The 27,859-nt window shown below is 35.1% G+C and overlaps 1 protein-coding gene across 9 annotated transcripts; it reads right to left on the bottom strand.

Moving 5' to 3' along the window:
* Positions 1–476: 476 nt before the first annotated feature.
* LOC131529616 (SLAM family member 6-like) lies at positions 477–20,121 on the bottom strand. Of its 9 annotated transcripts, XM_058759397.1 has the most exons (13): positions 19,986–20,121; positions 17,440–17,526; positions 16,851–17,171; positions 16,635–16,763; positions 15,728–15,849; positions 8,334–8,420; positions 7,771–8,088; positions 7,528–7,683; positions 6,395–6,516; positions 3,248–5,203; positions 2,745–3,047; positions 1,951–2,022; positions 477–1,802 (listed from the first exon to the last, which is right to left on the bottom strand). In XM_058759397.1, the coding sequence occupies exons 10-13, from the start codon at positions 3,534–3,536 to the stop codon at positions 1,792–1,794; spliced, it is 675 nt and encodes a 224-aa protein (XP_058615380.1). In that variant the 5' UTR covers positions 3,537–5,203; positions 6,395–6,516; positions 7,528–7,683; positions 7,771–8,088; positions 8,334–8,420; positions 15,728–15,849; positions 16,635–16,763; positions 16,851–17,171; positions 17,440–17,526; positions 19,986–20,121; the 3' UTR covers positions 477–1,791. The 9 variants fall into 9 exon arrangements, 7 of the variants coding, with proteins under 7 accessions (XP_058615380.1, XP_058615376.1, XP_058615377.1 ...); XR_009268159.1 differs by lacking the exons at positions 477–1,802; positions 1,951–2,022; positions 2,745–3,047; ... (1 more) ...; positions 7,771–8,088; positions 8,334–8,420 and having other exon boundaries at positions 5,444–6,516; XM_058759395.1 differs by lacking the exons at positions 477–1,802; positions 1,951–2,022; positions 2,745–3,047; ... (3 more) ...; positions 7,771–8,088; positions 8,334–8,420 and adding an exon at positions 14,927–15,624.
* Between the last annotated feature and the right edge of the window lie 7,738 nt (positions 20,122–27,859).

Here is a 27,859-nt window from a genome sequence, read left to right as displayed (position 1 = left end):
CTTTACTCAGAAACTACACAGCCATTAACAGAAACATTCACGTGTTTTATTTGTTCATCCAAATGAATAAACCACATTCATATAGCTGTACCTGTGCTACACTGACCCAAAAAAGCTCTGACCACAACAGGTTTTTGTCTGACTCACAAACTAAACTGGTCAGAGAACCCTCATATTTATGACAAAAAAAAAAAAAAAACTTTTTCTCAGAGAACTGGCAATATTTGAACTGCTGTATTTGCAATATTTTTACATCTTCTTCATAACCTTGATGTCTAAATTTAGCATTAAAAAACAGATATTTGAAAACTTTTCCAAAATTCATCAGTTTCATCAATTTGTTCATTAAGAAATAATAATAATAATAATAATAAAAAGATTTAAGTCTTTTCTCTTCTGGATTTTGAACAAAAACTGCAACAGTAGCCACACAAGGCACAAACTAAGGAAAACATCTTGAGACCAGAAACAGACTGTGGGTCTTCTAAATTTATATTTGTGCATACTCCTTTCCTTTTTTCGCTTCCTTTAGTTGCATCTCAGCTCCATCCCCTCGCCAGTTGAAATATGTAACATGTATGGTTAATTTAAAAGGTAAAAACGGTTTAGGTAAACGTTTTATAATAGGGTTGTTCAATTTATGTGTAAAAAAAGGCCTGTGGTAAAATATAAATTGATGATACTTGGGCGTTTTACTCTGCAATGTAAATTACACACACCCACACTGAAAACGCAGGTTTTGTATTTGTTATGCATATTTATTTTTTTTAAATGTATGCTTGTATACATAAGAATGTTGTGAGAACGTTTTGTCTGTTGCTCCAGTCTATTGTATGTGACTGGTTTTGACAGGGTTGTGTGTGTGTGAGATGTAAAAATAATATCAACCAATAGTGTGGTTTCATGTCTATCACTTGCCTCCTGTGTGAATGTGACCACAGACTTATTTCCCCATTTAATACATAGTTTTTGACAAACCCTTAAAAAGTGTAAAGTTAACATACTCATCTCAGCATTTTTTTTCCATGTTTGATGATAGTTTTATTCTGGCTCTGATGTCTTGAACTAAAGCAGCAACAGTAGCCAGGTTTTGCTCCGGGTTATTGTAGTGTGAATGTGACTTTTTAACAGGATTGTATATTTGAGATGTAATTTGTGTGTAAATTGAACTCTTCGAGAATCATGTTTTCTGTCTGCGGTCCACAAGAATCAACAAACTTGATGTCAACAGTTTGATGTAATCAGTACACTTAAAAACTGAATGAACTAAATATGTTACCATATTTGTGTTTAGTATTATTCAATGCATGTGCATCAGTCTTAAAATCAAGAATAAATGGAAAAAAAAAAAAAAAAAAAAGTTGTTTTGTTTTGATTTATTAAAAAGAGATATCTTTGGAAATCTAGCATTGTAGTCAAGCATAATATGAAGCAATTCAAGGTATTATGCATGCTAAATCTAAGAAATATGGAAAAATATCAAATCCAGTCACTATGAACCTCTTACATCATGAATATCTAGTTCTGCTATTGACCCAAATCCTTCACTCAATGTGTAAGTGTCCACATCGGTATACTGAAATATGCTTCAAACATGTTGCAGTTAAGAGACAAATTAGCTGAAAAACTTTGAAATATATTATTTGGAAATGAATTTCCACAAAAAAAAAAAAAAAAAAAAAACACACATAATGTATCAGTGTTTGCGTCGAGTCTTCAGGTTGTTCGAGACTCATAAGAAGCTGCTGTAGGTCTGTATCTTCAGGTCGTTGTGGGCGTTTCTTACTTCCATCAGCAAAAACCTTTAATAGGCCCAAGAATGCCAAGCAGAAAATAAATCTCAACATATCAAGAACAACTTGACCAATGCACCAGAAAAGAACATTATGTTCATATTTTTAACAGACGTGTCATGTAAATTTAATTGTAATAAGTCAGAATCCAACTCACCAAACATCCCAGAGACCAGAACAACACTGATCAGACCAAACACCAGAATAACAGTCTGAATGGAGACAAGATCTATAAAAAAAATAAATAAAATAAAAAAGACAATTGATGAAACTAACGAATGCTTGTCATGGTGCACACAGCAGGGAGGGACGAGGATAAACTTCAAAATAAAGGCAAGGCAAGGCTGACACAGACAGGAACACCGGGGAATAACGAGTAGACCAGACAAACACTAACTGAACAGGCAGGAACTAAATACACATGACAATTACTGATAATGACTAAACACAGCTGGACAAGACTTAACTAATAATCACACTTAACAAGCACAGGAACAAGACCAAATAAGGAAACAAGAGGCAGGAACACATGACACACACGACAGAGGAATGATAATGCTGAATAATAATTATTAAAAGATACATCTGTTGGTTAAATGTGTATATATATGTAACAGAGGCCAGCGGGTAAGTGTTGTGCATGTAAAACCTCACTCCCCGATCTCAAGTAGCGCTCTAGCGACTGATGCTAGAGGCCTTGGCCTCCTTGTTAGAGCGCCCGCCTCCCACTCCGGAGACCGCGGTTCGAAATCCGCTCGGCGCGGGGCGAGTAGGACCGCGACATATATATATACACACATACATACTGTATATATATGGGTTGGAATGGGTTCAGAAATATTTTTGATATTAGAATATCAATTAAACAACTACAATATTTCTTGTCAACAAAACTAGGCAGCTGAAAGAAGATCAGCTCAGTGTGTAACACTAATATCATCTCTGATGTACCTGCACACGGCTGACAGAGTCGACTGATGTCCAGATGTGTGGTCAGGTTGCTGATGGTGTTGTTTAACACACAGCTGTAGGTGTTTTTATCCTGATGTTCCACCTCCAGAGATAGAGAGAGACTGATGCTGAGATCAGACGCACTGATGCTGGAGATTAAACTGTTTCCTTTGAACCAGGAGAGAGTCACATGACTCACATTCAGCACTGAACACAGCAGTGAACATTTAGACACTGATGAACTCTCAGATGATGAAGAGCATTGTGAAGTGTTTCTGATGATGACAGGAACAGGAAGAAGAGCTGGAAAATATCAGAGGAAGAGAGAAATCAGTCAAAACTTTATTGAGATCTCTTAGTCAGCACACACAGGGGACAGTTTTATTTTATCTCATTAACTTCAATACAGCAATTTGTCATTCAATGAATGACCCTTTTGTGTCAAATATTTAAGGTCAAAACAGATCTGAAGAGAAAAGACCAAACCCTGCTGCTGTACTCACCGTAGACAGTTACATTAAATGTTTTCTCTGCTTCTTTATTTGTGTTGATCTCTACTTGATAAAGTCCAGAGTCTGTGGTTCTGATGTTGGTGATGGTGAGAGATCCAGTCTGATTGTCCATCTTCACTCTGTCTCTGAATCTCTCATCAGTAACATCACTGATATTTGCCGCTCTATTGATTTCAGCAATGACAGTATCTGTGTTTTCAGCTCCAAACATCCACTCTATCACTGTATGATTTCCCTGTGTGTCAGTATCAGTGTGTAGAGTGACCGAATCTCCCTCCATCACTGACAAACGTCAACACCAAACACTCCTGAAACACATTCATACATAAACATGACCCTTTTACTTTCTTTATTCCACTTGTTACCCAACTAAATAGTAAAAAGTGAGTAGCATTTCAGACTGATTTAACATAGATAAGAAAAAAATAAAAAACTTAAACACTCTTCTATTATAAAAAATAAATAAATAAACTGCTGGTTGACATGTAATTTCTGCAAATTTACATTACATTATTTTTCTCTATATTACATGAGCTGAATGAATTTTTTTTTTTTTTAATTTAAAAAATCTAAATACATACCATTGAAATGCCACAACCATAAGTGAAGCAAAGCAAGAACCATATTCTTCAGCAGTTTAACTTATGATACAATCACCTCAAATATCATTTGAAGCTCCTACACAGGACTGTACATCCCATCGTGTGAACGCGCACAGGCACATAGTTGTGGTTTATTTTTGTTTTGTTTTTTATGTACACAGCCCTGTTATTATTTCAGTAACATAAAACAAATCAATTCTACAGTGTTTATATTTACATATCTTACTGAGTATAATATTTATTAAGAGTTGAGCGCTTTGGACTGTTGGTGAAAGCTGGTGTTTTAGCCTATGGGGAAAAATAGGTATCCTGTTTTTAATTCTGTATTATTTTTAAATGTGAATCACTATATCTTTTCATTATCTGTACATTAATAGTTATTTAGCATGCACTGATTCTATAAAAATGTTACACCCAGGTGTAATCTCAAACTAACAACCTTCCAGTTACCAGCTTTGAGCTTTAGCCAAATGGACTATAATCGTTGATATTTTGACTTGAAATACAGTTTATGATGAAAAGGTCACCACATATAGCTTTGCACAAAATATGAGCAGAATGGATGTGAGACTGTGAGGTTCATACGATTGGGCAAGATATACTTTACTCACAAACTAATCAACCACACATGCATTAATAGACACACTATTAGGAACAAGTACTGTTTGTTCAACCAACAGGAAAAAAACACATTCATATTAGACTTCTGTGCTACACTGACACAAATACAGCTCAGACCACAACAGGTTTCTGTTTGACTCATAAACTAAGCTGGTCAGAGTGCATTCACATTTTCAACAAAAAAACAGTGCACATGGTTTCATATGTGGAAGGTTTTTTATTTTTATTTTTTGTTAAGATTTAGTTTAGTTTTTTTGTTTAGTGTACGTGTGTGTGTGTGTGTTTTGTATTTTAAGGAGGTTACACTGGAAATGTGACATACCAAGAAGTGATTTCATCATCTTTTTGCTTCCAGCTGGTTTGTGGCTCATTTATAAACCACCTTAATACTCATATTTTTATTATTATTATTTTTATTATTGTTTCCTTGTAGCAGAGTCAGAGTACTGCATATATGTAACTAAATAAACCCTGGTTATAAACAGTTATGTAATAATCTACAGATACTCAGTATGACAAAAAAATAAATAAATAAAAATATTGCATATTAATGTTGAATGTGTCTTAGACTCACCTCCAAGGATTACAATCTACTGACCTCTAGTGTTGACAAAGAGGTTTTTATTTCCTTTGCTGCTTCACTGATAATGAATTATTTGTCTGCTCATCCTGTCTGCCCAGTACAGGCGCTGTTGTGTCTTCTTCACTAAAGAGAAAGTATGTACTGTAGGGACCACAAAAAGGTCACTAGAGACAAGTACAGCATGCCCAGGAAAATTACTAACTGTATGTTATTTAAACCTACATTATGATCTTTTTCCCTCTCAGTGTTTTTCTCTATTTCTTTTTTAAAATAAAGTTAACAATGAATGAATGTCACATTATTTATTACTTAGAGCACAGAGCTGTTGAGTCCATTCAGCATGCTTTTGTTTTTCAAATAAAACTGCTCAAACACACAAGCTTTATTCATACAGTCTTTGCATTTAATGGAGAAAACATAATGGAAATTTAACATAAAGTCACTGAATGAGAATTTTGTAGATATTACTGAGACTTGTTTCTGAATCACAGCTATAGCAGCAGTGTGGTTTGAAAACTTAGCCTATACAGGATGTTCAGAACAACTATTTGTCTCAGATGACAAATATTGCTAGTATTACTCTGCTTATCTTAGATCTAGATATTTGTGTGGCTGTCCCCACCTCCACACGTTCCTTTCTGCAAATTATCACACCTTTTTAAGCATTCTGCAGAAGTGTGTTGATATGAGGGGATTTCATTACACTTTCATTTAATAAGCCTTTTAATTAGCACTTTAAGTTAATAACATTAGCAGTAGCTGAAAGGCCTTTATTTGCTATAAAATCTATAAAATGCGTGCCATATCATAACATATCATAACATATCAAACACTTGGTGAGAACACAAATGTTAGTATCACAAAACATCAAACACATCAATCACAGGAAGTCAGGTTTGCTCTGACCACTTTTTTACCAATCACATGAACTTCATAAGTGACTGACTGAAGATATTACAGAATATAAATCTAAAGATTTACATTTATAGTATAACACAAATGCAAAGAGAAAAACTCTTCACTGCAGGCCACCTGTCTAGACGCAACACTTTTTCTGAAGCGATGCAAACCACAGGCACATCCATCATCTAAATGTGTGCTTGGACAACCACAAGAGTTTCAGTTTGTTCTTGAACACTATGAAGTATGTACGAGGTCAGCTGTACACTTCTGTTTATAGTTTTGGCAGCTGTAAAGCAACATAAGTGCTGTTGATTGGACCAGGATGAATATTTGTACACAACATGGAAGAGTCCTCTTCAGCATGCTGAAAGAGCAATGAGGAAATGAGTTTTAGATAGATAGATAGATAGATAGATTCAGATAATGTACCTGTGATTGGTTTGGATCTAGATGCTGCTGAATAACTTGTGTCGACTCTAGATCAGTGTAACGAAGTTGTTGTGAGAGTTCTGCAGGCCTTTCATTTCTACAAGCACAAATCTTCAATAGTCCTGAGAATTGAAAAAAATAATACATTTTTACGCAATTACAACACTTACAGCATTATGTTTTTGTTTTTATAGATGGATCCCCTGTATTTTTAATTGGGGTTGAACAATATATCGGTATCATATTGGCTATCCATATTGGTTATCAACTCGATCTCATGAGAAAGCGTAACTATTTCACAGGGAGGATTTTGTATGAATTTGTATGATGTGATTCATATAGAAACTAATTTAATACAAAAATAAAATAAAATATTTTTCAAAAAAAGTAAGCATAAAGGTAATCTAAATCTACAAATATACCCATCAGTGGGACATAAGCGAATTGTATGTATAAACATATGAATGAGATTGTACAGATTCATACAAATTAGCCACCAACTTGTGAAAATTTGAAATAGTAACAAACTGTCTTAAGAGTGTGTTGGGTTATTGGCCGATATTATAGATTTGTTTAGTTTATTATTATCATCTGATATTTTATATTTGATGCTAATGAATTGAGCATTTCTTTATTTTCACATTTAAGATTGCCTTTACCATCATCTAACATTCTTTTAAAGTTTATGTTTTAAAACAAAAGTAATTAAATGTTAAATCTAATCTTCAGAAAATGCCAAAATGTTAATATACTGTATATATATATATATATATATATGTGTGTGTGTGTGTGTAGCAGTGCGATATGGCTGTATATCAGCACAGCTGTGTTTAAGCCGTAGGACGAATTTACTTACAGCATGCTGATATGCAGCCACATCTCACGGCTACTCGTGTGATATTGCTTTTATACAACAGTTCGATGGCACAAGTGTGTAAATACATAAGAAACAACAATAGAGAGTCTTTAAACACCCTCTTTTGTGCGGAACTACTTCCGCCATGGATTCAAATCTAAAGTTGACAGTTTAACAGCTGCGCCCAAGCCTCCGTTACTAATTCCAAAACGTAATTTTAGAACTAGTAACGAAGGAACGTTGAGTTGCTTCATTTTTTACACTAATGAAAACTCACCTATGACAACAATGACTAAAAAAGCATTTATCAGGCCAGATATGAGGGTAAGAGTCTGCCATGATGTCTGATTCTGTTCAATGTACTTCACCGACGTCTGATTCTGAATATACTGCACTGCTGTATAGTTCTGACACTCAGTTGGTGGAGTTGGTTCTGTAAGGAAGGAATAAAGTCACAATCGGTTAATAATCTCTAAATAATCACTGTACTGAACGGCTTAATTAGCAATACTACACTTACTAATGATGTACAGTCTGGTGGCATTGCTGAATTGTGAATCTTTATTTGTACTCATACAGTAATATACTCCTAAATCATCAATAGTGACATTATTTATGAACAGATGATTAGACTGCAATGAATATTTTTTTCTGAAATGTTCATTGTAGTAAAAAGGATCTGGGTATGAAAAAGAGCGTAATATCACTGAAGAATATGGAAGTTTCAGTAAAAACCAATAAACCTCATTTTTAATATCACAGTTTATGGTGACATTTTGCCCCAAATTTGTTAGTTGATCTGTTAAAGTCTCTGCTGCTTGACACCATATAAGTAGACCTACAAGAAAAAAAAGAAAAGAAAAAAAAATCAAAAAGAGATTCATTCTTCACAAAAAATGTTTTACAAAAATTTTGTTGGCTGCTTTTCCTTTATTATCCAGTCCATTTGAAAATAATAAATTGGTCTACCTATTTTTTATATATGTTTCTATGCAACATTAAAACTAGAAGGAGAAATCTTGCGTGTCTAAACTTTTGACTCGAATAAAGTTCAGAAAGCACATTAAAAGCTATAATACTCACAGAGATGAAGCTGCAAAATCCTCATATTATAGTTACAAATAAAGCACTTGATAAGAAACCCGGGTTCCTCCCAGACAGCACTGAACGCTAGTACACAGCAAAAAGAGAAAAAGTTCAACCACGTCAAGCACAGGAAGTCTGGTTTGCTCTGATCAGTTTTTTCACTCATCATCTACATTTCATGAGTAACTGGGTGGAGATATTGCATAATATAAATCTAAAGGCTTAGATTTGAAAATAAACATGGGGAGTGAGGGGGGAAAACACCTGAATTGAGACAAATAAGACTTAAAATGTTGCAATTAATTTCTGAGCATCAGGTCCCTGATAGCACACATATATCACAAAGCCATCTGTTTAATGTACGTGTTTAAAAAAACACATATCATACAGACACTTAATATTGTTTCTAAAGATGTTTATCCTTGAATGGTGCACTGCAAAAAAAAATGAGTTTTTGTCTTGTTTCTAGTCCAAATATCTAAAAATTCTTAAATCAAGAAGCATTTTCTAGACAAGTAAAAATTGGTTTGTCACCTTTTTCACCCCTGACGAGTTTGCACCCCTGATCATTGATATGACCATTTCTGTAAATGATCAATAACATTATTACTTTGCATTTGTTGTTTGTTCATTTGACTACTTTGTTTGAACACCAACAACAAAAATAGCTGCTTGCTTTAAAGGAACACTCATTTTACAACTCCCCTAGAGTTAAACAGTTGAGTTTTACCGTTTTTGAGTCCATTCAGCTGATCTCCGGGTCTGGTGGGAGCACTTTTAGCATAGCTTAGCATAGATCATTGAATCGGATTAGACAATTAGCATCTCGCTCAAAAATGGCCAAAGAGTTTCGATATTTTTCCTATTTAAAGCTCGACTCTTCTGTAGTTACATCGTGTACTAAGACTGACGGAAAATGAAAAGAGGCGATTTTCTTGGCCGATTTGGCTAGGAACTATACTCTCATTCCGGCGTAATAATCAAGGAACTTTGCTGCCGTACCATGGCTGCAGCAGGCGCAATGATATTATGCAGTGCCTGAAAGTAGTCCCCAGCTATATCATAACTAGTTACCTAGCTGGGGACTACTTTACTGTTTTATTTTTATATTTGTTCATTAACTTTAATCAATCTTAAGTTCACTTAAATCAATCAATCAATCAACATTTATTTATATAGAACATTTAAAACAACTCCAGTTGACCAAAGCGCTTTACATATTAAAATTAATCAAAAACAGACACAAAACACAACAATATACGTCACTGACCAATGTCCCAACAGCTAGGGGCAGCTATATGCCACAGAGTAGAGGTGTGTTTTCAACATTGATTTAAAACAGTCTAATGAGTGACAAGATCTAATGGCCAATGGAAGGCTATTCCACAGACGTGGGGCTGCCACAGAAAAGGCTCGATCACCTTTGGTTTTCAGCCATGATCTTGGAACATGTAAAAGCAGACTCAGCAAGGCCATGCAATCTTTTAAAAACTATTATCAGAACTTTATACTGGATTCTAAAATCAACAGGAAGCCAGTGCAGCTCAGCCAGCACTGGAGAAATGCTGGACCACTTCCTTGTGCCAGTCAACAGTCTAGCTTCAGCATTTTGTACTAGCTGCAGCCGTGAAAGCAGATTCTTAGACAACCCTAAATATAGTGAGTTGCAATAATCCAACCTGGATGAAATAAAAGCATGAATCACGGTTTCCATGTCATGAAAAGACAGTATTCTCTTCAATTTGGCAATCATATGCAATTGAAAGAAGCTTCCTTTAACAACAGCACTGACTTGTCTATCAAACTTCAACTCCGAGTCTAAGGTTACACCAAGATTTCTTACTTGTGTGTTGATATTATTGGCTAAGGGGCCAAGATGTACAGAAAGCTGTTTGGCTAACTTTGGGGGGCCAAAAATCACCACTTCCGATTTGGACTCATTGAGCTGCAGGAAACTAGAAGCCATCCAAGCCCTTATTTCATCCAAACACTCCATCAAAATTGATATATTGGGGTCATTGTTACATCTTAGGGGCACATACAGTTGGATGTCGTCAGCATAACAATGATAAGCCACATAAAATTTTTGACAAATTATACCCAAAGGGAGCATATATAGAGAAAACAACACAGGACCTGGTACTGTTAAGGACCAGAAAAATAAACATTTTTTCTTTATATATTATGTGTATTTGTAATGTGCCTCTTTGTTCCTATTTTTTAATAACAAAGATAACATAATGACAAAGATTTTTATTTTTGCCCACTTTGGCCTAAATATCTGCCATTCTTTTTTATTTTAGATTTTGTTACTTTGTAAGGCTTTGCTTTTAAAATAGGGTTTGGCTCTACTTCTCAGACAACTTGCAAAATAGTAAAACCAACATGACAAAGAATCGTGATAAAACCGTTTACTGACTTTGTTCACACAGGGCATGATTACTTCCACTTGTTAAATTGTTCATTTTCGTTAAACATTTTTTATTTTATTCAGCCTTGCTACACTTGTGGTGTTCCCGGTCCAAAATAACCGGCCTACAAAAAATAGCCTATAAATCTCTAGTTATGCAGTATTATCACGTAATATTGGTATCAATCTTTTTGTCAGCTTGTTTTCTTTCAATTAGGACTGGTTTCGTGTTTATTTTTGGAACTAATTTTTGGTCTGCCTCATTAATCTGAGCTTACAACCTTGCGTGAAAAAAACATTATTTGTGGATAATTTTGTCAATATTAAATAAAATATGAATTTTTTGGTAGAAAATCTACTACCAAGAAAAGTTTTTTTTTTTACTGAAACATGTTTTGTGATGTTTTGTCTTACAGATGGAGGAAACCATGGAGCAGCAATAAGAGCAGAGAGGATAGTGTTATTTTTAATTCTGCTCCATATTCTGCAATATATTTGACCTAGAATGAGGTGTGTGATGTGTATGAGCTGCGCATGTAGTAGTGCATAACTCAGGAACAGAAAATGCCATTCTGTAGCAATCTATTAGCTGATCTTCAGTGGCTCAGATAATGGGAGTAACTAACGACTGCTATATTCATTATTATATCCAACAACAGAACGCCTCAATTGCTTAATCGGAGACATCTTGCCTCCTTCATAAATCTACAGCTTATGTTGAAGATAGGAATCTAAACATTATTTGAGGACTGATGTAACATTTGATTCTGACACAGTATTTTACTCAGTTGGTAAGAGTTGCTGGACTAGCAATTTTATTTATTTATTTATAAAAATAAAAACTTTGCAGATTTGCACATAATGAATATTTTAATGTTCTGCAGTGATTGTTTTGCTGGTATAGTCCGAATTTTTTCTGCACCGTCACTTTTCTTTGCAGAAATTGTAAGCTGACCTACAAATAAGCTAATAAAAACTTAAAATCAATATTTCATGTTTCCACATATTTATGTGTATCCATATAATTAGTGGGATAATGTAGAGTTGAGTCAGATGGTCGTTGTCAAAGACTAAACTCTCTGCTTTGTCTCGGGGTCCTGATCATCCTGTTCATTTATTTTGGTGATAGTTACGGCTGACTGCAACTTATACAATTACATCTCCCTTGTTTAAAGTGCCCCTATTATGGATTATGAAAGGTTCATATTTTGGTTTTGGGAGTCCCCAACAACAGGTTTCAAAAAACACTTTCATTGTCTTATAATATGCATTTATTTTTTCCTTATTTGCTCAACGACTCCCAAATGATTCGCTCAATGATTAATTTTTCCAAAACCCCTAATGTGCGGTGATTGGTCCGATGACCCAGTCTGTTGTGATTGGTCTACTGCGTGCAGTGCTTGTCGGAAATGGAATGCCCATCACCATTACTGGATTACGGCTTATCAAGTGTTGAAGATTTTATACAGTGTATGAACAGACAACATGGCTTCAATTTCACCTTATCAATTCGAGCCCGAGTCCGACGAGGAAGCACCCATAGCAAAGAAAAATCAAAAGTGAGATCTCTTTAACATCTCAAATATTTATCCTAGACAGAAATGAGTTTACTTTAAAATCGAATTAAGATTTTTGCTTGAGTCTCCTGCTTCTCAAACTTAAAAAACAACTCTCACAATGGTCTCCTTTAAAGCTTTAAAAGAGATCTCAACAACATCACACACTGTGCTCAGATATTTCTCCTAGTCTAAAGACTCTGGTGGTCTCACATTTGTCTCCTTTTAAGTTTTAGAATAGATCTCTACAACATCACACACTGTGCTCAGATTTTTCTCCTTAGCTACAGACTCTGGATCTCTCACATTTGTCTCTTTTAAAGCTTTAGAATAGATCTCAACAACATCACATAGTGTGCTCAGATATTTCTCCTTAGCTAACGACTCTGGTGGTTTCACATTTGTCTCCTTTAAAGCTTTAGAAGAGATCTCAACAACTTTACAAAGTGTGCATCAAGTCAAGTACTTGAAAGGCAGTAAATGGGGGGGGGGGTAGTGTTATTTTTAATTCTGCTCCATATTCTGCAATATATTTGACCTAGAATGAGGTGTGTGATGTGTATGAGCTGTGCATGTAGTAGTGCATAACTCAGGAACAGAAAATGCAATTCTGTAGCAATCTGTTAGATATTGGGAGTCACTGACGACTGCTGTATTCATTATTATATCCAACAACAGAACGCCTCAATCGCTTAATCAGAGACATCTTGCCTCCTCCATAAATCTACAGCTTATGTTGCAGATAGGAATCGAAACGTTATTTGAGGACTGATGTAGTATTTGATTCTGACACAGTATTTTACTCAATCAAGTTGGTAAGAGTTGCTGGACTAGCAATTTTATTTATTTATTTATAAAAATAAAATATTTATTTATCTTGAACTCTCTTAATTCAAGAGTTAAAGGCTATATTGGGAGAGAAATTATGCAGACATATGGATAATGCTACTTTTTATAGGACAATGTTTATGTACTTAGTCACATAATTTGTTGTTGGAAAGAGTAATGTACCGGATGCCTTAATCAAAACTGATTTACAGAACATGTAACACTGGAGCTTTCTTTGCTGAAAGGCACATAAATGGCTTATGACTCAGTCTTGATTATTAATGGTCTATTTTGATTATTGATACATATTATGTGGTAGAAATGTTTGAGCTCATATTGAGGCATTTGACTTGGTGCACACTTTGTAAAGTTATTGAGATCACTTCTAAAATCTAGGAGACAAGTGTGAGAGCTATCGAGTCTTTAGTGTAGGAGAAAAGCCTGAGCACAGTGTGTGATGTTGAGATCTCTTCTAAACTTTTGAGGAGACACATGTGAAAGATCCAGAGTCGTTAGACTAGGAGAAATATCTGAGCATGATGTGTAAAGTTGTTGAGATCTCTTCTAAAGCTTTAAAGGAGACCATTGTGAGAGTGTTAAGAGTTTGGAGTGTTAGGAGACAAGTTTGAGAAGCAGGAGACTCAAGTAAAAGTTTCCATTCAATCTTAAGGTAACCTCATTTCTGTCTAAGAGAAATATTTGAAATGTTAAAGAGATCTCTATTTTATTTAATTTTTCTTCCCTCTGGTTAGCTTCAATGTCATTTATCCACACCATTTCAATCAAAGACAATACATGCATTGTCATATTTGAAGTTGTTTTATGTAGACAGTGTAGTATTGCACAGTGATTTAACAGAAGAAACCATAACTGGACGTTACGTATGTAACCGTGGTTCTACGACTGAGTGGAGGACCGCCAGAGCGGTATCCTAAGTTACCCAGTGGAGTCTTTCTCTGGTCCTTGTCTCTTTGCCGAGTATAAATATCTACATAATGATCATTTCTTTCTTTCTTATTTATTTATTTATTTTTTTAAATAAAGTTAACTATGAATGAATGTCACATTATTTATTACTTAGAGCAGAGGTCCCCAACCACCGGGTCGCGACCCACTACCGGGCCGTGGAAGAATTCCTACCGGGTCGCGAGAAAGTTCTGGGGAAAATGTGTATAGATATGACGCTCTGTTATTTATTGTGCATAAATGATTTTTCTAATTACTCTTTATTTTCGTTGTATGCGATTGATATCGAGTAGCAATTTGACGATGGTTAAATTAGTAAATAAAAGATTGCTCTGATCTGTCATAGGGCTTAAACGGATCGCAGTTGATCCGTGATATACGGACCAGGTCCAGACCCCACCGTTCGGCATGTGATTCGCAGATTAATTTGCCAATTTACACGTTCAATCTATTTGAAACCACAAGAAGAAACGAAACAGAACTCAATTCGTTACTTGCGCGCTGTACTCGCGCACACCCGAAGCGCGCACAAGCATAGAGACGTGTTTCAGACAGTGCGGCATACCGAATTGATTCCTCTTTCATGTATTCATGTAACCACAAGTAACGTGCAAACTTTGCGCAATAGTTATGCCAGTGAACGTCTTAACTTCAGTCATACAGAAAGTGAAAGTAAAAAAACTGACTGAGTTTTCTAATGCTGCATTAACAGCGCATATTATCTCAGAGACAAGAGACGAATCTACTTCAACATGTGCTGATAACAGTATAAATGAATAGAGCTGTTTTAAAGACCTTATCCACAACTTAGACTATACAGGATGTTCAGAACAACTATTTGTCTCAGATGACAAATATTGCTAGTATTACTCTGCTTATCTTAGATCTAGATATTTGTGTGGCTGTCCCCACCTCCACACGTTCCTTTCTGCAAATTATCACACCTTTTGAAGCATTCTGCAGAAGTGTGATGATATGAGGGGATTTCATTACACTTTCATTTAATAAGCCTTTTAATTAGCACTTTAAGTTAATAACATTAGCAGTAGCTGAAAGGCCTTTATTTGCTATAAAATCTATAAAATGCGTGCCATATCATAACATATCATAACATATCAAACACTTGGTGAGAACACAAATGTTAGTATCACAAAACATCAAACACATCAATCACAGGAAGTCAGGTTTGCTCTGACCACTTTTTTACCAATCACATGAACTTCATAAGTGACTGACTGAAGATATTACAGAATATAAATCTAAAGATTTACATTTATAGTATAACACAAATGCAAAGAGAAAAACTCTTCACTGCAGGCCACCTGTCTAGACGCAACACTTTTTCTGAAGCGATGCAAACCACAGGCACATCCATCATCTAAATGTGTGCTTGGACAACCACAAGAGTTTCAGTTTGTTCTTGAACACTATGAAGTATGTACGAGGTCAGCTGTACACTTCTGTTTATAGTTTTGGCAGCTGTAAAGCAACATGCTGTTGACTGGACTGGGACGAATGGAAGAGTCCTCTTCAGCATGTTGAAAGAACAAAGAGGAAATGAGTTTTTGATAGATAGATAGATAGATAGATAGATAGATAGATAGATAGATAGATAGATAAAGATAATGTACCTGTGATTGATTTGGATCTAGATGCTGTTGAATAACTTGTGTCGGCTGTAGGTCAGTGTTATGAAGTTGTTGTGAGAGTTCTGCAGGTCTTCTATTTCTACACGCACAAACCTTCAATAGTCCTGAGAATTGAATAAAACAATAAATGTTTAAGCAATTATAACACTTACAGTACAGCATTATGTTAATATTTTTTATAGATGGAGCCCCGATATTGTATTTTTTAATTGGCGATGCAAAATATATCAACGTCCTGGAGCTCACATCTCTGAAAATATCAGAGCAAATATTTAAATAGATGTTATCTTTATTAATTAACAAACTGCATGTTTGAAGTCTAAACAAGTACATTCTCGCCTAAAAAAAAAACACTTTTAAAACTACAATCCGTGATACAAAAACAGTATTATTTATGAAATTATAGTGGATTTGGGTGTCCGACATGACACTCGCTGTGAGAAATACAGCAAGCGGAGTGATACAAACGGTAAAATCACTAGAATAACACTCTCCTCTCCTCTCAGCCAATCAGATCCGAGGACCAGAAAGAACTGTTGTACAAATTAGCAATATCACACGAGTAGTAATGCATACTATATCTCTCTATATCAGCACGGCTGTGAGTTGGCCACAGGTAATCACAGCCATATCTTACGTCTAAGAGTGTGATATCATGTTTATACTATAGTTTGACTCCTCAAGTGTACAAATATATAAGAAACAACAACAGAGTGTCTTTAAACAGCCTCTTTTGTGTGAAATACTTCTTTCCGCCACGGATTCAAATCTGAGTTTGACAGTTTAACAGCTGAACCCAAGCCTCCGTTACTAATTTGAAAACGTCATTTTAGAACTAGTAACGAAGGAACGTTGAGCTGCTATATTTTTTGCACTAATGAAAACTCACCTACGACAACAATGATTAAAACAGCATTTATCAGGCCAGAGATGAGGGTAAGAGTCTGCCATGACGTATGATTCTGTTGAATATACTGCACTGCGGTATAATTCTGACACTCAGTTGGTGGAGTTGGTTCTGTAAGGAAGTAATAAAATCACAATCGGTTAATAATCTCTAAATAATCACTGTACTGAATGGCTTAATTAGCAATAGTGCACTTACCAATGATGTACAGCCTGGTGGCTTTGCTGAATTGTGGTTCTGTATTTGTGCTCATACAGCAGTAAACTCCTAAATCATCAATAGTGACATTATTTATGAACAGATGATGTTTAGAGTTCACTGAATATTTGTGAATAAATACTTTGCTGTAGTAATGAGGCTTTGAGAAGGAGCGTAATATCAGTACTGGAGAATCAAGTAGTTTCAGTAAAAACCAGTACACCTCAGTTAGATTAAGATCACAGGTTACAGTCACATTTTGCCCCAAATCTGTTAGATGATCTGTTAAAGTCTCGGCTGCTTGACACCATATGAGTAGATCTACAAGACGGAAAAAAAAGAAAAAAGAAACACATTCATTTAAAAGTACCCCTTAACACTACCAGTAAAAATGTTGTAGGCCTACACACATTCATATAATGCGATTTATTTGCTGGACACTTGTTGTCTGCTTTTCCTTTATTATCCATTTTTAACAACAATTTTCAAATTTTTATGAATCAGAAGAAGCTCTAGTGTATCCAAACTTCTGACTGGATGTGTACACGAAATAAAGTTCAGAAAGCACATCAAAAGCTGTAATACTCACAGAGATGGAGCTGCAAAATCCTCATGTTGTAGCTGCAAATAAAAACACTTGATATGAAACCTGGTCCCTTCCAGACAGCACTGAACGCTAGTACACAGCAAAGAGAAATAAAGTTCAACCACATCAAGCACAGGAAGTCAAGTTTGATCTGATCACATTACATTTGATGAATGAGTGGAGATATTGCATATAAATCTAAAGGTCATAGTAAAACAATGGGGAGAGAAGAAAAAAACTTGAATAAGACTTAATAGGATGTTGCAATTAGATTCTAAACATCTGACCCCTGATAGCAAACATACATCACATCTGTTTAATGTGCCTGTTTTCATCTGATGTGCAAATTGATAAAATAACACATAGGCCTATACATTGTATTAGTTAATTGCATTTGGTAGATTATACTTCCATTAAAACATTTGCAATGATTTTGGGTTTTGGCAGCCGCAGATGCCCTGCGGTCAAGCCACCGGAGGTTCAGACACGATTTTAAAAAGTGTGTGCACGTATTACTATGATTACGGTAATTTCAGGAAGAACAGAGAGAACACACCTTCAGAGCGCTTTTCATTAGTTACCCAGAATTATAACAGTCATGTTTCGAGATTTATTTGGTAGCCTATTTTTGCTTTATTAGGCTATCCATATTATTTAGGCGTCTTTGACAGTTGTAGGCTAGCTGTTTTTTTTAATAATGGTTTTCTGTAAAAAAAATTGTTTTTCTTTAAAGATCACTTTTCAAATCACTGTTTTACTAAATGAGTTTTCGGCAGGATTCGTTTCAAGACAAAATCTTTCTAAATACCAGAATTGCTTTTTCATTTTTAATGAAAGTGAACGCTAATAAAATAAGTTCACAATAAAAAAATAAATAAATAAAGATAATGTCAAATAATAGCCTTTATTTCACTCCAAAGGGCCTATAAATAACTATTTCTAGTAATTATAAAAAAACAATGGTCAGTTCTTATATGAGACATCCCATATGCACATGCACCTCATATTAAAACAAATGCAGAATTTTGGAGATATAGCCTATTCTCCACTTGAGAGTTCTATGCAGACCCTATAGCCTAGTTCTTTATGGCCTCTGAAGTGAAATAAAGTCATATTTATAACTATTTATTAAACTAATGATTTTGTTTTTTTTTTCCATTGTGAACTTTGTCGATGTTGTATGGCTTAAGTGACAACTGTGTTTTGTATTCATATTCATTTCATATTAGTTGAGCAGACGTCAGTGACCTGACGTGAGAGATTATTATTTTTATTGTAATCTGCAACAGTATTTAGGGATTGGGGCTATTGTGAATGATTTTAGGTAATGTTGACAATGGGCACCAGGGCTGGACTGGGACAAAAAATCGGCCCACCACCATATACACTACTATTCAAAAGTAAAATTTTTCATTATTTTTTTTGAAAGAAGTCTCTTCTGCTAACCAAGTCTGCATTTCTTTGATCCAAAATACAGCAAAAACAGTAATATTGTGAAATATTTTTACTATTTAAAATAACTGTTTTTTATTTGAATATATTTTAAAAGTTAATTTATTCCTGTGATCAAAGATGAATTTTCAGCATCATCACTCCAGTCACATGATCATTCAGAAATCATTAATTTGCTGCTCAAAATACATTTATTATTATTATTATTGTTATTATTATGTTGAAAACAGCTGAGTATCATTTTTTTCAGGTTTCTTTGATGAATAGAAAGTTCAGATGAACAGCATTTATCTGAAATAGAAATCTTTTGTAACATTATAAATGACTTTATCATCATATTTGATCAATTTAAAGCATCCCTGCTAAATAAAAGTATTAATTGCCATAATTTTTAATTTCCAAAACAAAAATTATACTGACTCCAATCTTTTGAATGGTGTATTGTATAATGTTACAAAAGCTTTTTTATTTCAGATAAATGCTGATCTTTGGATCTTTCTATTCATCAAAGAAACCATTAATAATAATAAATATTTCTTGAGCAGCAAATCAGCATATTAGAATGATTTCTGAAGGATCATGTGACACTGAAGACTGGAGTATTGATGCTGAAAATTCATCTTTGATCACAGGAATAAATTACATTTTAAAATATATTCAAATAGAAAGCAGTTATTTTAAATAGTAAAAATATTTCACAATATTACCGCTTTTGCTGTATTTTGGATAAAATAAATGCAGGCTTGGTGAGCAGAAGAGAATTGTTTAAAAAAAAAAAAACATTCAGAATCTTACTGTTCAATAACTTTTGACTGGTAGTGTAGATATGTATCATTGCATCTAGTTGTTTTGGATAACAAAAAAACGTCAGGTCTGACAATATCCTGTCGAATTTAAATCTAGATTTATTCACATTGGCCCATGGAAACCTGTATGAACACACTTGACATGACTTGGCCAGAAAATCGCGGTGGATGAACACTTTTTAATAAAACGTAAATTCGTCCACCGCGATTTTTTGGCCAATGGTGCACTAATGGCGCGCGCACACAGGATAGATGCCTGCCTCCGTTGCGAGTCCCGATCAAGCACTTTACCGATTCAACTGCTCTCCTCTCCTCCTCCTGCTGGCTCTTTACGCCGCATCACTCACCGCAGAGCAAGCCTGTTCTCGATAAAGCTGCTGTGAAAACGTGGGAAAAGCCGACGAGGAAGAAGTTGGGGTGAAGTGTTCTTTATGTAGGCGGAGCAAAACACTTCATGGCTCCGTCTATAGCGCATTGTGATTGGGTGGTTTACGCTGTCAATAGAGGAGACAAACCAATGGGCCACTGGCTGCTCGTGATGGCCCTTGGCAAAAAATAAATAAACAAATAAATTCTGTCGGCCCCTTCAGTGCGTTGGCCCACCGGGAAAATGCCTGTATGCCAGATTACCAGTCCAGCCATGATGGGCACGTTCGTGACGGTGACGGAGAGGTGGTTTTACTATGCGTGTTTCCACTGTAGGCTATTCTACTGTTTATGTTTCAATATAAAACAAAATAAGATTTTAAATTAAACACAATCCAGTTGTTTGCAGAGTAGCCTATTTTCGCATGTTGTATGCAACATATATGTTTAACAATGTTCATGAAGCTGATGTCACAAATACAGGCTACTAATCTATTTAAAGGGGGCATCAGAATATGTGACCCCATTGTTATGTGTTTGAAAATTCCTGACACAACAATCAAACCATTTCAGGTAATTTATCTGTCCTTCCATCCAACTTTTTTTCTTTTTGGTTGGTTTTTACCACAAATGTAAAATAAATGTACAAACATTGTATTCTATACTCTACATACATATGAATAAAACCAATGCTTTAATTTGCAATGAAATGCTTTATTTTTTTAAACAATGTGTGGTAATATCAGGTTAACAGTACCTTTAACTTAACAAAAACCTTAAACACTAATAATATAAAGGCAGGGGAGGGGGAGATTCAAATTGACACGCTACACAGCTATAGGGCTTCATGTGGTCGGGCTCTTGAACACATTGCATGTTTATTCTCATGATATTTTTATTTAGTTTAATAAGCCTGATGAGTAATCCACATTTCTACACAAACATTCCATATAATAATAATAACAACAGAAAAGATAAAGAGAGAAAAGCCAACAACAAAGAGTTGTGTGTAAAAGTATCTCAACCAGCTTTGAAACAACAATTGAAAAGGAACGGGACGCTAATACCTCTGCGTCCTCTCAACACACACAGCCGCGCTCTCTCAGTCTTGTACGGATGTGACTTTTAAAAGATGCAAGCACGCAGAAAGAGCCAATCCACTTCTCCAGTCAATTATGAGCAGGAACCTGGGTAGACTGAGTACAGTAGAGACACTTTCTGCTTTTTTCATCACAACACAAAAACTAGATGCTGAAATGAAGTGATTTTTCACATGATATTTATTTTGCTTGTGTACTAAAATATCATAAATTGATAATAGCCATAAGTAGTTCATATTTTCCACAATTAGCTAATAAACATGAGGTGCATTTTTGTCTCAACTGTACCCATATGGTGTACAGTTGAAACAGTACACTGTAAAAAAAAAATCCTGTAAAAAAACGGCAAAAAGTCTGGCAGCAGAGTTTCCAGACGGATTCCGTTAAATTACAGAAAATATACATTTCACAAAAATACATGCAAAAACTGTAAAAATACAGAATAGACTTTACAGTCAAAATTAATTAAATTACAGTATATTACTGTTGATAATATGTTTTTAAACTATGGAAAAACTGACAAATTATGTCAAATTACAAAGAAAAACAACCGACTTTCAGTTTAATCTCTGTAAATTTGGGGTTTTAATTAGTTATTTTATAAAACTGCTCTGTCCATCTACAGTAATTTACTTTTAAATTAAAGTTTTCCCATGTACAATAACTAAGAAATATCTTTAAAACTTGCAATATGCACAAAAAAAGTTTGTATATTTACAGGATTAATCCTTCCTTTTACATAAGCAATCTCACAATTTCAACCAATCTGTTAATCAAAAGGTATTTAGCAGTTATTTTATGAAATGGCTGTCTACCTCCAATCATTTTCTGTTAAAATAAAATTAAAATTAGCTACAATAACTAAGAAATATTGTATAAAAATGTAGTAAGTATAGAATACAAAGACAAATGTCTCTAGATATACATTTTAATTGTTCATTTTCCATAAGTATTATAGTTTAAAATGTTTGTTGGACAGAGAAACAAGCATAGTACTTAGAAATACATAAAAATAGCAACATTACAAGCCAATTTCTGTAAAATTAATCTATTCTGTACTTATGCATAATTTTAAAGGAGCCTGCACATTTACGTCAAGTTACACGAAGAATAAAATGATAGGAAATACATACTTAATACATCATTTAGAACATTCAAAAATACCTACATTAAAAGGAAATTGCTGTATACCTTTATACATTTACAATTACATTTTATACAAAGTCCCTTTTTTTTTTTTTTTACAAACAGAAAGTTAGTATTAATGGGTCAAGTGTTCATGAAAAGATGCATTTTTAGCCATTTCTTGAAAATGGGTGGAGTTAGGCAGTTTACGTCAACAGCAGGGAACAGTCAAAGTAAAGGTCCATGAAAGTGATTTTGTGTCTATGGGATGGCACCACAAGGCGTGATTCACTTGCAGAACGCAAGCTTCTGGAGGACACAGGTCTGAAGTAATGAGTTTATGTATAGGGGTGCAGAGCCAGTGGTTGTTCTGCAGACAAACATCAGTGCCTTCAATTTGATACAAGCGGAAATTGGCAGCCAGTGCAAACTGATGAAGCGAGGTGTGACGTGTGCTCTATTCGGCTAGTTAAATATCACTCTTGCTGCAGCATTCTGGATCAGCTGCAGAGGTCTGAGTACATGCTGGAAGGCCTGCCAAGAGAACATTACAACAGTCCAGTCTGGATAGAAAAAAAGCTTGGACAAGGAGTTGTGTAGCATGCTCCAAAAGGAAGGGCCTGATCTTCCTAATGTTGTACAAGGTATATCCACAGGATCAGGCAGTGCAATGTGGTTGGTGAAGTTTATACGTGTTGGGTTGGCTGCAAACATGAGCAGTTTAATATGGTTGAGTTGAAGGTCATTCATCGTCCAGCAAGAAATGTCCATCCAGCAGGCTGAGATGCAAGCAGCAACCGTCGGAACATCCAGCTGGAATGAAAAGTAAAGATGCGTGTCATTAGGATAGCAATACTGTTGTCAAAGTACAGACTTTGGTATCAAGTCAGTGAAATACTGGGATGCCAGGGGAAATGCTGGTATCGTCACATTTTTAAAATTTCAGTACCTACTTGGCACCAAAGTTAGTACTTTTGACAACACTAGATAGCAGTGATATGAAAAGCCATATTACTGAATGACAGACCCATAGTCATGTCATGTACATGGAGAGGAGAAGTGTTCCAAGCACTGAGCCCTGAGGTACCCCAGAAGCTAGATGTTACGAATTGGACACCTCACCCCTCCACAACACCCTGAAGGACCTACCTGTGAGGGAAGACTTGAACCACTGGAGTGTAGTTCCTTAGACACCCTTACATGTTTTCATGATTTCTAGAAACCAGAACTTGTCCAAGCACCTTGGTTTAACTAAAAACTTTTGCTTCCGTTTAAAATGACAATGACTGTTGGCATAATGCCAGAGATTTTACACATTACATAATGTAGATTTCTTTTAAAGTGCTTCTCCTCATACAATAAAATTCACAGACATCTTTTCATGCAGCTGTTTTACACTGATTTTGGTTTTAAATGGTCCTTGGTTTGTTTATTCACCCCTTACCACATAGGAACTGAAAATTATTCACAAACAAGAACCGCTTGCACATCCCCCCCAAAAAAACTGCTGCATGAAAAGAAAATAAAGAATATGTTGCATTATCATATGGCATGAGAACACTTGTCCATGCTGATTTCAGGTAAAAATAAATAAATAAAATAAGTTAAAAGTTCACTGTTTCACACCTGGATTGCCATGCTCATCTGCTGTAGCTCTCCAGTCTTTCCACCCGACCTGAAACCACAATTTAAAAAATTAATAATAATAATCAAATACTTTGTATTACATTCACACATTACAGTATATGTTCCACTGAGACAATGGTCTGGAAGCTGAGAAGTAAAGGCTAACAGTGATGTCTTGGTCTGCCATGTGGTAGCTAAATCTATATAAACATTTAGAGAAATGTATATTATTTACTTTGACTTAGCTGCATCACATTACTACACAGGGGCGTAACTGTCCATTCATCTGGATAGGTGCAGTTTTTATAACTAGCGATCCAATATGTAATGACAATTCAACATCAGACATTAGCCACGTTCAGCGTTTCAAAATGTCCCGCCATTTAATAGTTTCAAAACTTGGCGGGTAAGTTACTGCCATATGAGCAAATAATTCATGCACTTGAACGGACTTTAATATGAATAACAATTTTACAAAAGCTTGTTTTGAGGTCAATGGATCTTTCTTGCATTAAAACAAATTTGAAATACGCGTGCTGCACATTAAGTATTTGTAGTATGAAAGACTTACCTCAGTCGGTGATCGGTTGGCATGATGTCTGCTGTAGTATCATCTAAATGTGCTGTAGTTATCGAAAAACAGTCTCAGTGAAAGAGCGTGATACTTTCTCACACAGCTCCTAATGGACAGCCTGACATTCAAATCATCCGCGCGCCCTTCCGTTACCGTCGATGAGTAGAGAGCAGCTCTGCAGCATAGAGATAATATACGTAGACGCCTCATAGACTGACGCTGCCTATTGGAGCTGACGTACAGCGCGGCCGCCATCTTGGATGGGTCTCCAATGCGCCCCCCCTGCATTAATTTCTACTGAGGAATGTGTATCCCCAACTACAATAATCATAACTCCCCGAATTTTTACCGGATTTTCACACGGTTTGGTTTGTTACAAACTGCAGAGATTTAGTTTTTTTGATTTAGACGCTGTCACACATTAAAAAATACGTGCTTTCATGCTAAAAGACTTTGTATTATGCTCTTTAACAAAGACATATGGTAGGCTATGGCATATTGATAAATGAATGAATTTTATATTTTAAAAGAAACAAGTTTGATTGTTCATTTGAATTTATTTCTCTCTCTCTCTGTCTCTCACGCACTCACTCACTCACACACGGGTGAAAAGAACTTAAAATAATAGTGGAAACAACTTAAAATACGCCATAATGTTTGCTCATAAAGGTAAGAGTTATACATCATTCGGAACTGTAAAGGGTCTACTTTTATTTGTGTGCATTCACAATATAAAAAAACATTGTGCTTTTATTAAAATAAATAGGAAAACAGATGCGCTGAACAGGAGCGCTTCACAATGATGAACTGAAACGAATCGAGTCACAAATATGATAAATATATCTATAGAAAGCTTTAAATTACTACTTTAAAACGAAATAATTCAAATCGAAAACAAAAACTCTTTCATTATGTAATCCGTAAAGATGCATTTCTCTCTAAAGGCTCGTCCAATGAGGAGATGGAGAGTCATTTTTCATCACCGTCTAAAATATAAAAATAAGGAAAAGCCTAAAACAGGCCCGATTATATTCTCTGCTCTTAATTCCTTAACATTTAAAGGGTTTTCTGCAACGAAATTTTGTCTGCATGATATGTGAATTATTTATTAGCCTATTTTTTTATCCATACAGCAAAATGCTTTAAAAACAGCTGTAAAAATTACTTTAATCCAGATGATTTTAAAGAACTTCTCACTATAAATTTTACGGGTAGATAGTCGATAGAAATACGGCTATAATCTACTGCTGAAATGTTTGCGGGGCAAATCTCAGGTCAGTCTGAGCGCTCATGGCACGCACAGTGCGTACAGCCGAACACCTGCAGGCGCCACTGACCACAAATGACACAAGCATGAAATGATGTCCCCGAGTAAGAACACATCCTCTGAACGTTGAAGAACAGAAAGAAAAAAAAAACAGCAAGAGATAATGAGAGAGAGTACCAGTTCCTGCTGTAATAATGTTACACGTAAGTAACGTTAGTTACGATGACATAATATTATAAATGGTAAAATAACCAAAATTATTGTTCAATCTTACTTGTGAAAGGTAATCCCACGCGATCTGGTATCTGCGCGGGTTATTGCAACAGTAAACTGCACAAAATACGGGCATAAATTGCTCGATCTCCGTTGACTCCGCTGCTATCGTAGAGCGAGGAGACCCAAGCAATATGGCGGCGACGCTGGAATACGTTCCAGCATGTCATGAGGCATCTACGTATATTATATCTATGCTCTGCAGCCTGTATTGTGGGCGGGACTAAACGGAAAAGTTTTGGCGGCCGATTTGAAACTGCGTCATCACTTGTGCGCACACACCGTAGACTGTAAAAATCTTTATTTGAATAGGCGACATTATACTACTGCTTAGAATATTCCATAATTTATTGAATATATATATATTTGAATATAGTATAAATGATTTCAAGTAAATAGGTAAGGGTACACTGTAACCTCACTGTTCATTTTAATGCAGTGATTTATAATAAAGAATGCCCATAGATGCTGCTGCAATACTATACTTTTTGGCATGAAACTTAAAAAAAATCAAATGTTTCCCGAAGCATCAAAATAAAATTCTGTCGAAATAATTGGACAGTACACAGTGACTGACTGTTGATTTGTGGGTATACCTTTTTTCCCTATTTTTACAGGAAAAATCTGTAAAGATTATATAACATTATGTAAAATTACACATTACTCTGTAAAAATACAGAAAATGTCTTTTTAAAAGCGAAAAATTGTTGTAATACCAAAATACAAGCAATTATCTGTAAATATAATGGTAGAACTTTAAAATACACCAAATATCTGTAAAATAACAGGTATTATATTGTATAATGGAAAAACAGGAAAATTCTGTAAAAAAAATACAGACCATTAACTGTAAAATTACATTTATTTTTAACAGTGTAGCATGGTACAGTTGAGACACCCATTCTTAACACTCTAAAGCTGGCTAACCATTTATTGCAAATGTAATAAATTACAAAATTACAGTATTAAATAATTACAGTTTAAAAATACATGTATTTATTTGCTTTATTTAATTCAGATTCAGTTAAACAAAATAGGAACAAATATTTAACACTATGATTTATGAGCTTGTTTCATCATGGGGACATAAAAAATATTCCCATAAGGTGAATTTACTGGTATTACTATACTTGTGGGGACATTTGGTCCCCATAATGTAGGTAATACCAGTACACAAACACACACAGCCTCGGTATGCATTTTATTTTCTATGATTGAACTGTTACTGTATATAATACATATAGCATCCTAAAAAGAGTGTCTAAACTGTACCCACTTTACCAGCTTGTATATTTCTTAAAATGCTATGTATTCCTTTTAACATTCATGTTAGAAAATATGTCCATTAATAATAGACAGTTGAAATATCACAATTATCATTTTGCATAGTATGTGTGTAAATGTGACTTTTATCCTATGATCATAACACTGTACACCAATCCGGGTACAGTTGATACACTGTGTCTCAACCGAACCCCACTGACATGCTCGCACGTTTCTCTAGATTATGAAAAGACCTTGGGAGACTGGCTGTTCTCTCAAATGACAAGAGTCCGAACAAAAACAAGGGTTTCCATATGATTCTACTACCTGCGTGAGAGTTTGCGACATGAGAACAAGGTAGTGTATTATGTTTTAGCTTATGTCAATGTTTAGTCGTAATGTAGATTGCTGTTTTCCTTTATCATTGATCTGACCATTTCTGCAGGTGTTCAATAACGTTATTAGCTACATTTCTTTTGTTCATTTGAATAGTTCGTTTAAACACCACCAACAAAAATAGCTGCTTGCTTAAGTATTTCTAATTTTAGACTGCAGCTGGTGACTGTCCCAT

Source organism: Onychostoma macrolepis, chromosome 22 (assembly GCF_012432095.1).
Source record: "Onychostoma macrolepis isolate SWU-2019 chromosome 22, ASM1243209v1, whole genome shotgun sequence".
NCBI classification, from domain to species: domain Eukaryota; kingdom Metazoa; phylum Chordata; class Actinopteri; order Cypriniformes; family Cyprinidae; genus Onychostoma; species Onychostoma macrolepis.
Note: the sequence above shows the minus strand (reverse complement) of the source record. Positions and strands in the feature narration are given on the sequence as shown.

What these genes read in the sequence shown, in the direction of transcription:
- LOC131529616 (XM_058759391.1), bottom strand. Translation starts at nt 8,505, where the DNA reads ATGATGAGTGAAAAAACTGATCAGAGCAAACCAGACTTCCTGTGCTTG. An exon ending in CACCAGACTGTACATCATTA is followed by an intron (nt 7,684 to 7,770) that starts GTAAGTGTAGTA and finishes CCTTCCTTACAG; the next exon opens with AACCAACTCCACCAACTGAG. An exon ending in TTTAGTCATTGTTGTCATAG is followed by an intron (nt 6,517 to 7,527) that starts GTGAGTTTTCAT and finishes TTCAATTCTCAG; the next exon opens with GACTATTGAAGATTTGTGCT.